This window comes from Amphiura filiformis, chromosome 13 (assembly GCF_039555335.1).
Source record: "Amphiura filiformis chromosome 13, Afil_fr2py, whole genome shotgun sequence".
Classification (NCBI taxonomy): Eukaryota; Metazoa; Echinodermata; class Ophiuroidea; order Amphilepidida; family Amphiuridae; genus Amphiura; species Amphiura filiformis.
This window is the reverse complement of record NC_092640.1, coordinates 9,963,576-9,978,927: the sequence shown is the minus strand read 5'-3', so window position 1 is coordinate 9,978,927 and position 15,352 is coordinate 9,963,576. Positions and strand designations below refer to the sequence as shown.

Here is a 15,352-nt window from a genome sequence, read left to right as displayed (position 1 = left end):
TGAAATAATAATCTGACGAATCATGACGTCATATATAGGTATTAAATTGTACAGATAAAACAAATAATCAAAATGATGTGGATGACATAGAATATCTGCAGCGTTAATGGGGGATGGGAATGGTAAGCGAGGACTTGAACTCATGTACACAGATGATATCAGAAAAGATCAGATGAAAATGGTAATGTGGTACGAGCAGCAGACCAGATACCAGTAGGTGTACAAGAGAACAGATCTGGTTTCCACATAACACAGTCTCTGGTATTATGTGCTTTTATTTTACACCAAGGCCATGGAAAACAGCAGGCACAGGAGTGAACCTCAGAACATTAAAACACAGAACTTATTAATCATGACAAGCATATAGAATACAGAAAGTAGTAAGATCATGGCGATTGAAATACAGTTAATTCACTGAAATATGTTTGTACGGATAAAACAACTATACATGTATAATAATACATCCAAAATAATCAAAAATATTGATGTAAATGACAAAGAATATTTGCAGAGCTAATGGGGGATGGGAATGGGAAGTGAGGATTTGAACTCGTGTACACATATGTGATATCAGAATAGAGCAGATGAAAAGGGTAATGTGGTACGAGCAGCAGACCAGATACCAGTAGGTGTACAAGAGAACAGATCTAGTTTCCACATAACATACTCTCCGGTATATATGTGCATTTATTTCATATTAAGATCACGGGTAACAGCAGGCACCGGAGTGAACATTGAAACACAGGACTTTATAATCTTGACATGATATTGAATACAAAAAGCACTGAGAGCACTCAAATATGTTCAGAGACCCTTAATATAATAAAATTAGGTATAGGCCCAAATCATACTATAACAAGGCAGAACAAACCGCAATCAACACGGATAATGAAAGCCGTGATAAATACATCGATGAGAACAATATTTATAATAAGGTCACCAATTAAGTAAAGTTGGAACTGCAAGGGATTGATGTGACAATGATCAATGATATGAGGCAAAGCTGGTAGTCGAATCATGGTAATGTGGTGTAAACAAAGCACGGTATGAAAAAAAGGATGTGATTAAAAACCGTAGACCATTGAATACGTGAAAGGAAAGCCTCAATTATCATGATCAGTAATCACAACAATATCAATAATGTTGACGATACAAACCAAAATACAAATGATGAGACAATAATTATTGATAATGGGAGCAATTGTAACATGGTCACCAAATAAATAAAGGTGGGACAATAAGGGTTTGTTGTGTAACAGTGATCAACGCAAATGAAGCAAAGTAGGTGCTAATCATGCTGACGCGATGTAAACAAACCATGATGGCATGTCACACAAGGAATGTAAGATGGGAAATCCCGTATGATCGATTTACGTAAAATGAAAGCTTCACTTACCATGATCACTGATCACAACAAAACCATTGATGATGACGATGCAAACCAAAATATTAAATAACAAATGTTTGGCCACGAACATACAAATAAATATAGGCCGTAAATCTACAAAGAGCTTTGACACATTATGCATAAAGCAGTATACAGACTTTTTATTGTACGTACAATATTGTATGTACAACATGCACGTTATTCAATCTATCGCCATTCCATTTCCAGCACTGTCCAAGTTTTAACGAACGTTTGATGACGTAAAATCGATAATATATTTCTGCTAGATATTGTATGCAACATATTATCGATTTTTCGTCATCAAACATTCGTTAGAACCCAAACATTACTGGAAATAGACTGGCAATAGATTGAATAACGCACACATTGTACATACAATATTGTACGTACAATACTCGGAGTCTGAAGCCCGCTTAAGACGTAAAGCTACACTATGTTATGGTACATTGGTCAAGCCAGTGATACGGGGAGTGCGCACGAAAAGCAATCCGAAGACAGGAAAGCGTACTCTACAACTCAATGCACTGAATGAAGATGATTGATGCAAAACTGGCTTGATCAGCGAACATTGGACTGTGTAAATAGGAACAAAAACGCAAAATCGGTTTAAATGACCAACAAGAGCCAAATTAATGAACGAAAACACAGTCAGAGTGCACCCAAGCCATGATGGAGGAATCGAAAGTGTGATAATTAATGAGCACGATGAGCGAAAAACAAGTGATTGGCTCAAGAGCATCACAAAGGAGGATGCTGGGGAGGAATGACGAAGCGAACGAAGCATCCCTGATAATACAGAAATCAATGCACACAATATCGACTGTGTCCATCATGGCAAGGAAAGACGAATAAATAAAACAAATATGGCGGAAAGCTGAAGGCAGTATGGTCCAAAGCAAATAATTAAATGTCAAAATTAACAATAAATTTAAACAGTTACCAGCAGAATGACAAATACGATGTAATAATAGAAAACTTCATTCTTACCATTAGTTTTGCAGATGTAAACAAGATGATAATTGCATCAGCAATATTAATAAGATATCAAATTACACACATGAAATGATATATCCAAATATAAACATGATAAACAAATCAAGAGAGTCAAGTCCGATTATATCCAGGATCGCGGACAGTGATGTAGATGGAATTTGAAAATCTTAGACCGCGATATTTAAGTCCGATTTTGTTGCAATTGATATCTTCTTGCCCCGGTTGTCTAGAGCGAATATTCTACCATCATAGCTCCACACACGCTTTATACCGCCTGATTTGATCATGTCTTGAGCTCCGCGGAGTATCTCCATCCTTTTATTTGTCAAGCTTTCTGTGATCAGGAAGTTAGATCCTTTGAGATCCTTCTTTGTGCCGAAGACATTAGCTGCGTTTGGCATATGAAATAAATTTCATAATTATTGGTCGCGGTTTCGCGTCTTCATCAGATTTTGGTTTACCGATACGATGAAATGCGGTCGAGGTCTTCAGATTTGATGTTTAGGCCGAGCCGCTGGTTGATAAGATGGACACAGGCATCAGTGGTATTTTCCTTATCGTGCTCTGGTATTCCATGGAGAAGTAGACAGTTCCTTCTGCTGTACTGTTCGAGATCATCCATCTGTCTTTCTAGTTTGTCTTTTTCTCCTGACAGGGATTGGATCTGTTCTTGTAGATCGTTGATTCTTTGGGTATTGGTTTCAATATCCATCGATACCCCATTGTAGACCTCTTGCTTTATTGCTGCAAGCGAGTCTTCCTTGATTTTTTGGTAGACGGATTTGTATATACCATCTACCAGTTCATTGAGTAGATCTTCATTTGTTAAGATACCGTTAACCAAGGTGGAAAGCAGAGGTTTTACGGTCTCTTCCTTGTCAAGTAGGCCACGTGTCGTTTCTTTAAGTTCGGTTTTCTCTATATCGCTCTCTACTGTTTTGCCAGCCGAAATTGGTGTTGAATTCGGCGGGTCACTAGTAGCAGAACTCCTAGTACTCTTCGGAGGTTGTCCACTCGGTTTCCTAGGCATTTTCTGACCTTAGAGGTGGTAATGATCAGTGATGATGGTTTCTGCAGAAGATACGCTTGGTTTAACAGATGAAACAATGGTATAATTGATGATTTATGATAATTTATGAGAGCCGTTGTGAGCGCGATGTAGTCGCTACATAATCGATCGGCACACCCTCCAATGCAAATAACGTCCGTGCCAGTTCAGGGTTGCCAGTTCATAGTTGCCAGAAACAAGGTTTATGGTCTTAGATCCTTTACACGTGGTCCTAGTCCTGGTCCTTTTTAACCTCTCCTTTGGTAGCAGCAGGGTTTTTGAATAGTTGTGGGGCACACCCTCCAATGCAAATAATGTCTGTGCCAGTTCAGTGTTGCCAGTTCATAGTTTCCAGTTGCCAGAAACAAGGTTTGTGGTCTTAGATCCTTTACACTTGGTCCTAGTCCTGGTCCGTTTTGACCTCTCCTTTGGTAGCAGCAGGGTTTTTGAATAGTTGTGGGGCACACCCTCCAATGCAAATAATGTCTGTGCCAGTTCAGTGTTGCCAGTTCATAGTTTCCAGTTGCCAGAAACAAGGTTTGTGGTCTTAGATCCTTTACACTTGGTCCTAGTCCTGGTCCTTTTGACCTCTCCTTTGGTAGCAGCAGGGTTCTTGAATAGTTGTTTTTTTTTTAAATCAAGAGCAATACCTAAAATATAAATTTTTGGGTGCATTTTGGGAAAATGTAAGTGATCCACAACCTAAAAAATAGGGTAGGTGAGGTTACTCCAATATAAAACAAAATCCTTGGTCTAATGGAACCCTGGGTGCCACATACAGAAAGTCAACTAAGTAAGTGCATAGCATTTGCACAGTTTTGTATGCCAAGCAGGATATTCTTCCAATTGACCTGTTCAGCATAATAGGAACTGTATATATGGCACTTACAATGTAACTCACTTGACATGACATTTTTCTCTGATTTAATTTATTATCTTTTTTTAAAATTTTATTGTGTATGGGCTCCTTAGATAGCTTTTCAGGGGAAACAAGTAAAACACTCTTAATAAGGAAAGGTTACTAATTAATTAGCTTTTGGATCTTCCACTTCCATTGTGTTCAGAAGAACTTGAACATAATTGGAATCAAGTAGGGAATGATGGCCTATCGGTACAGGCTCTGACTCATAAACTGAGTGTTGTGGGTTAGAAACCTGTCAGTGGTTTTGCACTTGGACAACCCTTTTAAGCTCTGTTGTCTCTCTCAAACCAGGTGTATGGGTGCTGGTATAATATAGTGATGGGTTGGTAAAACAGGCTTGTTGTATGGGAGGAGTGGTGAACCCTCAAACAACAAGTTAATACTAGCCCAAATGCTAAGAAAAAAGTTGGGCAAACCTTTACCATACCTATGATTTAAAGCTATCCAAAATGTTACCGCAAAAAAGATAAATCTGCTAAACTATTTGGATTCATGTATAGAAGTAAAAAAAACTTGCAGAATTGACTGGCCACTCTGCCTTTGCAGCTTCTACAAAAGAATTTTCTTTAATCTGGTCGAACTTAGATAGTACAATATGCATGTACTGTTTGTAATTGATTAGCATGTGAGCTGTGACTAGGGAAGCTTCATGTGTCACACTGCAAAACTGTAAATGTAAACACACAAACATGGTGGAGTCGGTACTCCTTAGTTTCCTCATCCTCTAATGGTTCTTTTTATGCTAAATTTTCAGATATTGGAAAGAGTACAACCAATACAAGCAACAGTTATTAGAATACCAAGATGAACAGAGGAGTGTAGATAACCAACTGAAATATGCACAGGCACAATTAGATAGACTTAACAAAACCAATGTCTTCAATGCTACATTCCATATATGGTAAGTCACATTCCATATCACACAATCAAGAGGAATGAGCCTAATGTCGCTACAGGCAAAATACCTAGTGATCGATCATGAGAGGGCACGTACATATATTTGTGTAGAGGATACTACGCAAAGACCATACTCTTACGGCGCAAACACCGCTTTTGAGAATTGACTAATCAGCTTTTCGCATACGGTCATCACTAGGCAAGATCAAGGTTCAGATATGTATGTCATGGGATTTTATTATTTGTTGCTCTCTATTTGGCCAACTCTCAGTGACTTGCATGTACAAATCTTCTTATCACTGTCTATAACTTTTTCACTTTAGGCACAATGGACATTTTGGCACCATCGAGAATTTCCGGTTAGGACGCCTTCCTAGTGTTCCTGTAGAATGGAGTGAAATCAATGCAGCATGGGGACAGACTGTCTTATTGCTACATTCATTAGCTCAAAAAATGAGTTTCAAATTCAAGAGGTAAGAATAGAGTGGGAAGTTTTCTGTGATTTAAAACACCGAATTCCACGATTTTCCGTGCGTGGATTTAAATACTAAATTCCGTGATTTTTTGTGATGTAATTTCAATTCCGTGTTCACTTTCAGGGTAAATAGAAGTTACTTGCATTATCTTTTTAGTTGTTTTAAGCCTGATATCTTTGAAGAGGGACTTCATTTTCATTATTTTTAAATCACATTCTCGTTATTTTTTCTTCGTTTTTTTATTTTTCTCAATGTAAAACATGTTTTCCGCAAATTTCTGTGTTTTCTGGTTTTTTTTTCTTAAATTCTGTGGATTTGTCCATTTTTCTGTGACACAGAAAACTTGCCACTTTAGGTAAGAACTTATTCAGTAGGCTTTAGTGGTGGAAATGGAGTGATTAAATACTAGACCCCACAGTGGTTTATAACGTGGAGTGATTCTGCAGGTGGTGGACAGGAATTGGATTTAGCTCAAGAGTCAGGAGCCCTTTGTACAGGCTGTATCAGAATGATTGGTATCTATCAATTTTGACGTTTATTGAAAGGGTCTGCTTCTTCCAAATGCAGCTTTGGATACTCTTGAAATGTCCAGAATATATGGTTTATGATTTGTTATATAATTTTCTACAAATTGCTTGGATCTTTGTTGAATTTTGGTGTGTTAGACCCAATGAAAACTGATGGGTACCAATCATTTTGATACAGCTTGTAGTGTGAGTAATAGGGTTTATTTTTTTGTGTCAGAGCCCTTTCTTTGTAAGTGTTTTATATTTATTCAAGGCAGCTGTGTACTCTAGACATTGTTTCTTTCGCAAAATTGAGTTTTTTTGATATGTTTGTACTTTGTTATGTTTTTTATAAATACAAGGAATGAAAATCCAGATTTGTAAACTCCAACTACAATATTTTAAGGATTTTATTTCACTATTCCACTCGTGTTTGAAATTGAAAAGGAAAGAAAATCTTTGTTGTACCAGCAGGGTACACACGCGCAACAATGCATCGCGTTGCGTATCTATAATTTGTTAACGCACAAATCGCTACGACACGCATAGCGCTTATTTGCATCTTGTGGCGCATCTTATGGAAACACCACAGAAGCACAAAAACCTAGTGGTCAAATGGCTCCGTTTTAGCTGATAAAGTGTGGGTTTTTTCAAGTTCTTTCCCCCGATTTTAATATCAAGTTAGAGATGCGAGATTCGATGAAAGTACAAAATGTGACCACTTTAAACTTCAACAGCCATTATTTCAATGTTCATTTTCTCGGTAAAATGACGATTTAGGTACACGATAACTCAATAAATACAGCATCTATAGGTAAGCAATTATGCTCATCATAAAAAGCATGATCGACTTAAGAAACGGTTTTCTCATTTTTTTTATTATTTTGGTCTATTTCCGATTTTGGGCATCATTTTGTGCAAATAGGCGTTTGTGAATTTTAAAAGTTCAATTTGATGCCTTATATGGTCAATATCTCAAAAAATAAGGCCAATATAAAAAAAATAAAAAAACTGTTTTTGGAATGGAGCCTCAAGATTGAGCTAAAAACAAAATAAAATATTTTGGAAAGAGTGTTTTTTTTGTTATGATGTACCTACCAAATATTGCCAAAAACTCACTTTTTTGTGATTTTCTTCATAATTGTTGTTTTTTTACCCCAAATCTGTATTTATATTAAGATTTATTGATATCTTGCCTTCATAAAAATGTATACTTTTATATGTCTTGCGCGAATAATTACAAAGTTATTGCACTTTTACTGTGGTTTCTGATTATTCTGTTATTGTGTATTTATTCAATGTTTGTGTTATATTTTTCATTCTTTCAGGTATCGTCTGATTCCATGTGGCAACCATTCCTATTTAGAATCTCTGACAGACAAATCTAAACAACTCCCACTACATGGCTCTGGTGGTTTCAGGTTCTTCTGGGATACGAAGTGAGTTAGGCACCAGAAACAAATATGTTCGATCTTTGGATCGACCGTCGATGCTGCTTTGATGCTTGTTATTAATAAACTATCAACTAATTTATTTATATTGGGCAATATTCCTAGAGGCACAAATTACTATTTTATCACAATTAACAATAGTAAATTAATTGATTTCATAAATAATAAGGATCGACCAAGCATCGATGGTCGATCAAAAGATCGAACTAATTTGTTTCTATTGCCTTACCACATTGAAAAAATGTTGCACATATTGTTTTAATTTAATGGGTCATAGCAAGTGTTGGAAATTCAGCCAAAAATCTGCAGTAAGACAGCAGGACATGTCTGGGCTTAAAGTGACTTATCCCATGTTGTAATTATTTTTCTTCTGTGAATTTGAAATTATATAAAAAATGGGGTTCCTTTTAGAAAGAAGCCTTTCTAAAATGATCTGAAACGTAGGTGACAAAACAAAGGTGGATGGCGATTTCCCTCAACAAGCAGGGGTACATTTTAGAGATAGGTAAGTCAGAAAAAAAGAATAATTGTGATAAGAAAATGGCCATCTGACAGGTGGACAAGTGCCGTTTCTTTCTCTATATAGTCATAGTTGCACTACAAGATTCCTTTGAGGCTGCCTGTACTAACACCACTGCCAATGTACCTGACTGGTACACACAGAGTACCTACACAGTACCAATGTTGCTACTGTGCAGGATCCACCAACAGTGGTACTGCACTGGTACTACATTGGTACTCCCCTGGTATTGCATAGTACCAGCCAAGTACCTTAGCGATGGTGTACCTGTGCAGGCGGCCACAGTAGGAATATGGTATTGTAGACATGGAACTTTTAAACTTTTATTTTTGCCACTCAAGATATCAAGACTTAAAAAATCCTATTGTACATGCAGAAGGTCAGCCATTTTAATACAACCACACTGCACATAAGGCTTGCCGCATAGCAAATAACTGTAAAGAATTACTATCATAATAAGGATTTACTTTGAACCTATTATAGGAGCTAGGCTGTAAGATGTATGCAAGGAAAGTGATTGATAAGAGAAGATTATTTATCAATTTCATCCTGAAGGTCCATAGTCCATTTGCAAAATTGGCAATTCCAATATCAATTACGAAACATGTCAGTGATATTGGTTCGTGGGCTACAAAACATTTGCTATTGGCAATCATGAGAGGATGTTCCTTCTATGTACTGTTTCGTCAGCGCATTTTTCGTGGAGTAACACAATCTCGGGACCTTCGTGACCGAACCTCGACCTTGCCTAGCGATGATTGTATTCGGAGACTCTGATTGGTCAATTCTTAAAAGTTGTGCTGGCTCCGTAAGCATGTGTTCTGTACATAGTATGCTCGATGCAAATATCTGTGCGTACCCAAGTTAGCGCTCATGATCGAGAATAAATATTTTAAATAGACATAATTGGGAGTTCTATGTGAAATCCTAACCATGGCAAAAACATGTTTGTTGTGATTCATTGTGTTTAGGTTTGACCAAGCCATGGTAGCATTCCTTGACTGTTTACAACAACTAGAGGAAGAGGTGGAGAGAGGAGATACAACATTTTGTCTGCCGTATAAGATGGCCAATGGGAAGATAGAAGATAAGAGTAATGGTGCTAGCTACTCTATTAGGTAAGGGATCTTGACATGCAAGGTATGGGTCTCTATCTATATTCACATGAAGATCCTCTTCCTGTTTGTTTGAATCGTCACCCGGGGAACTTGTGTGACCATCAGTAGTGATTTGTGATCAGATACATGTATAGTTCCTATTATTGTATAGCGGAATTTTTTGTGAAATTATCAATTCTAAAAAGTTTAGTGAGAGATTTATTGGCATTTCCAAAATATTCACATTAAGTACTAAGTGCAATAAATTTTTTTGCGGGGTTAAAAATGTGCTGCTAATTTCCAGCTATTTTTGTGTTTCATGGCATCTGTCATTATAACACAATATACCAGTTTAAGAGTTGTGCAGTACGGTACTTAGATGTTTCTTGAACTGGAATTGATTTGAAAATGTGTATTTCACGGTTCAGTTTTTTTTAAATAAAAATGTCCCACAGTTGGAGCCAAAATAAGTTGATACGATGATAGGTTGTGGGTGCACACAAGGGCACATGTAACTTGAATATAAGGACATAAGCAACTTGAATTTGAATGCACAGTAAAGTTTCAATTAATTGGTATAATAAATGTGTTCTTTATTTTTTTGTTCTTAATGCAGAATCCAGTTCAACTCAGAAGAGCAGTGGACTAAGGCACTTAAATTTATGTTAACCAATCTGAAATGGGCTCTTGCATGGGTGTCATCGCAATTCTCCAAGTGATTATGTCCCGCCTCAACTGACCTCTGACCCCAAGGAAGTTTACATTGCATTTCACCGGTAATGTAGGAGCATAAGACATATGTTTAGGGGTGTACATGTGATACAAACTATGTTTCTCGAGTGACATGCCCTTTGTTACTTATAGCAATTTTGAATTATCCATAAGCAGCAGATGTTGAAAATGAGAAGTGATGATCATCTCAATATTAACTATTTCAATTGAAAGGTGGGTGACCTGATTGACAGTCTTATACTCATCCTTTATTGAAATTCAAATTTTGAGCTCTGGAAAAAAAAGCTCAATATTTTCCAAACCCCAGTAAAACCTTTTAGACCGAGATATTAACTTTAGGTAATATGAACAGAAAGCAAGAAAGTGGTAGTGTAATACCATCCCAACAGTTTGCACTGTTGCTGTTGGGATACGCTTTTAACTTCTAAAGCTGAATTTATACTTGATCACTTTTGCAGAAAAGCGAATATCAATCATGCTCAGTGTTTACTTTTTTGAGTGTGTTTTCTGAGCGGCAGGCCAATTAATCGGTACAAATTACTGAGGCAAAAGCGACGTCACTTTTGCAACTTGAAGTAGTCTCATCTCCCGAGCGATGTTGTTTGACATGTGAATGCATCAACCAATCATTTCTTATCAATTGGATCTATTTTTTTGCTAATTAATATAATTTTTGGAGATAATTAATTCAAAGCAATAATTATTGACAGCAATGGATGTTCTAAAAATGTATGTTATAACCTTTTGAATATTTTAATTGTCTTCTGCAGTCGCTATTCTGTGATAAGCATAAATGCAAAAGCGACGAGCAATGCTTCACAAAATTTGGCGATTGTCCATCGCTTTTAAAAAGCATCGCAATCATTAAGCGATATATAAATTCAGCTTTATATTCAAACCACTGAAGCAATTCAACTCAAAAATGAGATTGTTTTGATAACATGCCTCAATGTAAGGTAGAAAACAACATGTGCAGAATCATGCCACCCACCTTTAAGTTGATTTAGCATAATAACAATTAGCTGATGGACTTCAAGTAAAAGTTTCTGTGCCAACTTCGCATTTCACCTACTGCATTTTAGGGTGATCGTTCCAAACACCCATTTGTTGAGTTGTGCTGAATGAGATATATATATACCTGACGCAGAACACCTGTGCATGGAAGACTAGTACACTATCTTTTTACAGTGGTTAAAAAAGGATTATCTATTATCACTCTCTTAAAGAGCCACCTCTGGTGGACTAGCCACCATCAGTGTGACTTCATTTTCTGCCCTCTTGTGGGTAAATCCATTATAATTACCTTCAAGTATAAAAAAAATCATGTGATGACCTATACGTTGGTTCACCGCAAGTTCAGCAGTGACGTAGGTGCACATTTCGCTGGTTGCTGTATTGAATCGGACGCGTAATGTTAATGGCGCAGAGCACACACATGCAAGGGCGGTTTGTCAAAGCTTGTTGGCACACTTGCAGCAACCATGGAATAGCATTGAACCAGAGAACCAGGACTTGACCGCCAATTTGATACACGCATGGATCAAAAATTGGGGGTATTCGGTTTCACTCGGAATGCGCTTAAGGCAATCGTTGTCAAATGAGCACGACATCACATACAAGATACATTTGAGAGACGCATGTGATGTGACCTGTACGCGATACCGATGTTCAGAGATGCAGAGTTTTTTTTGTTTGTTTTCGCGAACCCCCAAATTTTCTCCCATAGCTGACGGCGCTATTGTACATGAAGGTATAGGGAGTCCGGGTTCTCTGGTTTTAATTCTGTGGGTGAACCAAAGAATAGACAAATACACAGACTTGCACGCATGACAATAATGGGGGTTTTTTTCATCGGCTAATGGATACAACAGAAATGGAGGTGGCTCTTTATAAATTGATACTATGAAGAAGCAATTCATTCATGAAACAGTGACTCATAGAAGGATGTTATTACCTGGATCAGCATCACAAGGGCAACATTACAAGTGACATACATCGCCAATCGCATCATTTTTCTTGCATTCGCACAATATTCATAAATGTGACCTGCTACCACGAAATCAGCGTAAAGTTGCTGCGACTTTATACTCATTTTGTTGAGTTGATAGTTTCGAGATATTTGGTCTGACTAAGTTGATGTTCTTTGTTTGCCGCCACTTGTACAAGCCTGTAGTATTATACTTCGTGAATGGCCCATTGTGCCCCCATTCACAAAGGACATACAGACATACTTAATGGCTTCAACAGGTGAGTGAACACCAACGCAGTAGCCAGGGCATTTGGAGTGACTAACACCTTGCGACTTTACGCTGATTTCGTGGTAGCAGGTTACAAATACTGTAAAGCTATCTAATTTCGCTAGTTCTTAATTTTGCTAATTTCCAATGACCACCATTTTCATGCGTATTTAATTTTGCTTATCCAGCAATTGATGTGTACAATTCAATGTAAAAACTTGTCAAATTTGCGGGAATTAAATTTAGCGGATTGAGGCTTCTAGTGAAATTAAATCCCTAGCGAAATTAAGTGGTAGATAAGTGTTTTTGATTAGTTGTTTGTGAAGCAGTCTAAATCAACGATAATATGTGGCCTGCTCAGCGTGACAATCCTGAGTTGGATAAAAGGAGGTAAATCGCATTTTAACTGCATTTTGTTGTTGTTATTTTAATAATGTTGATTTGGTTATGTATGAATTTGGTTCATTCATATATAGACCTTTTTCTCAGACGTCACCAATCAATCGATATTGGGGTCCAGCATTGAGTCATCAGCACCCAAGCGCAAATACGGCGCCCGGTAGCTGCGATCAACTTTGCGCCACTCTAGGCGCCCCTGCGGAATTGCCAGCTCGCAGTACACGTTTAGTTCTTCACGGTGTAAAAAGTAAACAAAATTGTGAAACAAAACAAAGATTGAATTTTAAATAGCATCGCGGTTTTTCCGTATCTTTTGTATTTTATGGCATCAAAACTAACTGGAACAAAGGTAAAAAGTATACAGTTCCCGTAAACAATTATTTTATGGAAGCCAACGTGAAATATGACAAAACAGAGGAGAAAATACGCAGTATTTGGTGTTTTACACCGTGGACATGTGAGAAACGACGTGTTGTTTGTTTACATCTCAGACCCCAATATCGATTAGGTGACGTCATCAGAAAAAGGTCTATACGTGATAGGATTAAGGGAAATGAGTCCCATGTCGCTAATATTGATTTTCAGTTATTGGCAAAAAAGGTGCTGAAAATTACTGTTTTCAAGAACTGACAACTTGCTCACAACTTTCAGGCATGAAAATTTTCGGTGTTTTAGCGGATTTCAGTGTTTTTTGTTACTGTTTTCAGTGTTTTTTCAGCCTATTTCTAAATCAAATTCACAGAAAATGGTAAAAGCACATGGTTTTCGGTGTTTTTTTCCAAGACCAGTTTTCATGCCTGAACTTTAAACCAGTTGCCTGATTTTGATGAAGTTTGCATCAAAATGTAACATTTTGAAAGGACTAGAATCTGATGCAAAAATCTTTAAAATGAAAACCGCCAACATGTGACTCATTTCGCTTGATTGGGTTACATATTTTCATGTTTAAACATTACATGAAAACGCATGAGTGAACCACTATTTTACCATCTGCAAATGTCAGGATTTTCACTCTTCGAGATATTGAACAGGCAACTTTTTCTCAAAATAATCTTTACAATGATATATAACATTTCTCTATTGTTTATTTGAAAGGTTAAAGAGGTGAGAAATCCTTTGTTTTCCATTGTTTTTTGAAATGGACCATATCTCAAACTTTTGCAGACATTACAGCATATTTATTGGTAGCTGGACGCATATGGTATACTTTACGTAAGATGCAACATTTATCTTTTGAAAGGTCTGCAAATAAACTTAATTATTTGATTATGGCCTTAAATTGACATTTCAATATTTGTTTAGGATATAATATGAATGTATACCACTGAATCATTACAGCTTTTATAGTATCTCTCACATGCAATGCTTTTAACTTTCAGAAATTTTCCATTTCTCACTGTGACAGTTTTGCCATGCTAATTAGGCCAATAATAACCAAAAACGATGAAAAAATTATTAGTAATATCATTAGTAAAAACTGTCAGGAAGGTTTTCAGTCCATTTTAAGCCAAAATAATGAGGTAAAATGAAAGAAACCTCATTTGATATCTTGGCCTTTTAACCTGGAGTTCCATCAGGGATTTAATGTCGTAATTATGACATTAACTGAAAATTACTCTGTTGTCCTGCAATGAGTTTAGCTGATTCCAATTAGGTGTTAGTTGGGACATGTGTGAACATTACAAATATGCCAAAAAATTAGTTTGAAAAGCAAGACAAAAACAATTTCATTTTAAAAGGTCTTACATTTATTGCCTGAATGACTTAATGGGTTGAATGATGCTTAATTGTCATAATTTGGAAAGATATCTCATAATCATTGCAGAAAAAAAATGTTGAAGATGAGTTTTACCAAACAATTATATGAGGTGATGATATATACAATGGCATCTGGTAGATACTCAAAGTTGAATAGTATAGGCTTGAAAAATGTCAATCTATAAAGATTATAATAACAAATATATTGTAACAATGCAAGTATTGGTGTCATAAGCCCTAAAGCAATTTTTCCTGAGCAATCATTCACGTGAATTTCATGATTTTGGTACTTGCAATTTAATATTAACTGCTACACCGCCTCCATTGCAAATTCTAAATTTTGAAACTTATTCCTCCCAATACCTATATCCTCACTCTGCATCACTGTTTGCAGTAACAGGTGCATACCAAACAGTTATGGTAATGCAGCAACCTGTCAAATCTTCCTAGTATGACCACCAGGGTTAGCGCTTAAGCAAAACTATATGGGGTCAACATGACCCCATAATTTGTGATTTTCAAAATTATGGGGTCAAATCCAAAATTATGGGGTCAAAACTTTAAAATTGTTGATTCAGAAAGAGGGGCGGTCGACTCAACTGGAAGAATCAATTCCAGCTGTCACGTCACACTGTTTACCTCTACACTGATAGGTTAAAAGTTTTATGGCAGATAATTTTATTCAGGACATGATTTGGGAACTCATTCGGGCATTTTAGTGGGGCATGGGGCTGAGACAAGAATACCAATTCTTGTCTCAGGCATGGGGGCGTGGTGGTGCTATTAAAATAACATTTTCTGAATGGGCCCGTTATGGCGTTATTGTGCTTGTAATACTGCATAAAAGGTGTCATCTAATCAGTGATTTTAATACTTACTTCACTTCTTGCTCATAATTCGACGTCGGT

At 36.9% G+C, this 15,352-nt stretch overlaps 1 protein-coding gene across 1 annotated transcript in view; it reads left to right on the top strand.

The window, feature by feature from the left end:
* LOC140167980 (beclin-1-like) overlaps positions 1-12,805 on the top strand; it is a 31,285-nt gene extending 18,480 nt beyond the window's left edge. Inside the window, exons 8-12 of the mRNA XM_072191283.1 lie at positions 5,126-5,272; positions 5,592-5,741; positions 7,579-7,689; positions 9,193-9,339; positions 9,935-12,805. Coding sequence (XP_072047384.1) covers positions 5,126-5,272; positions 5,592-5,741; positions 7,579-7,689; positions 9,193-9,339; positions 9,935-10,037 — 658 coding nt within the window. The 3' untranslated portion in view covers positions 10,038-12,805. The remainder of the gene's footprint in view (positions 1-5,125; positions 5,273-5,591; positions 5,742-7,578; positions 7,690-9,192; positions 9,340-9,934) is intronic.
* The last annotated feature ends 2,547 nt before the right edge of the window (positions 12,806-15,352 follow it).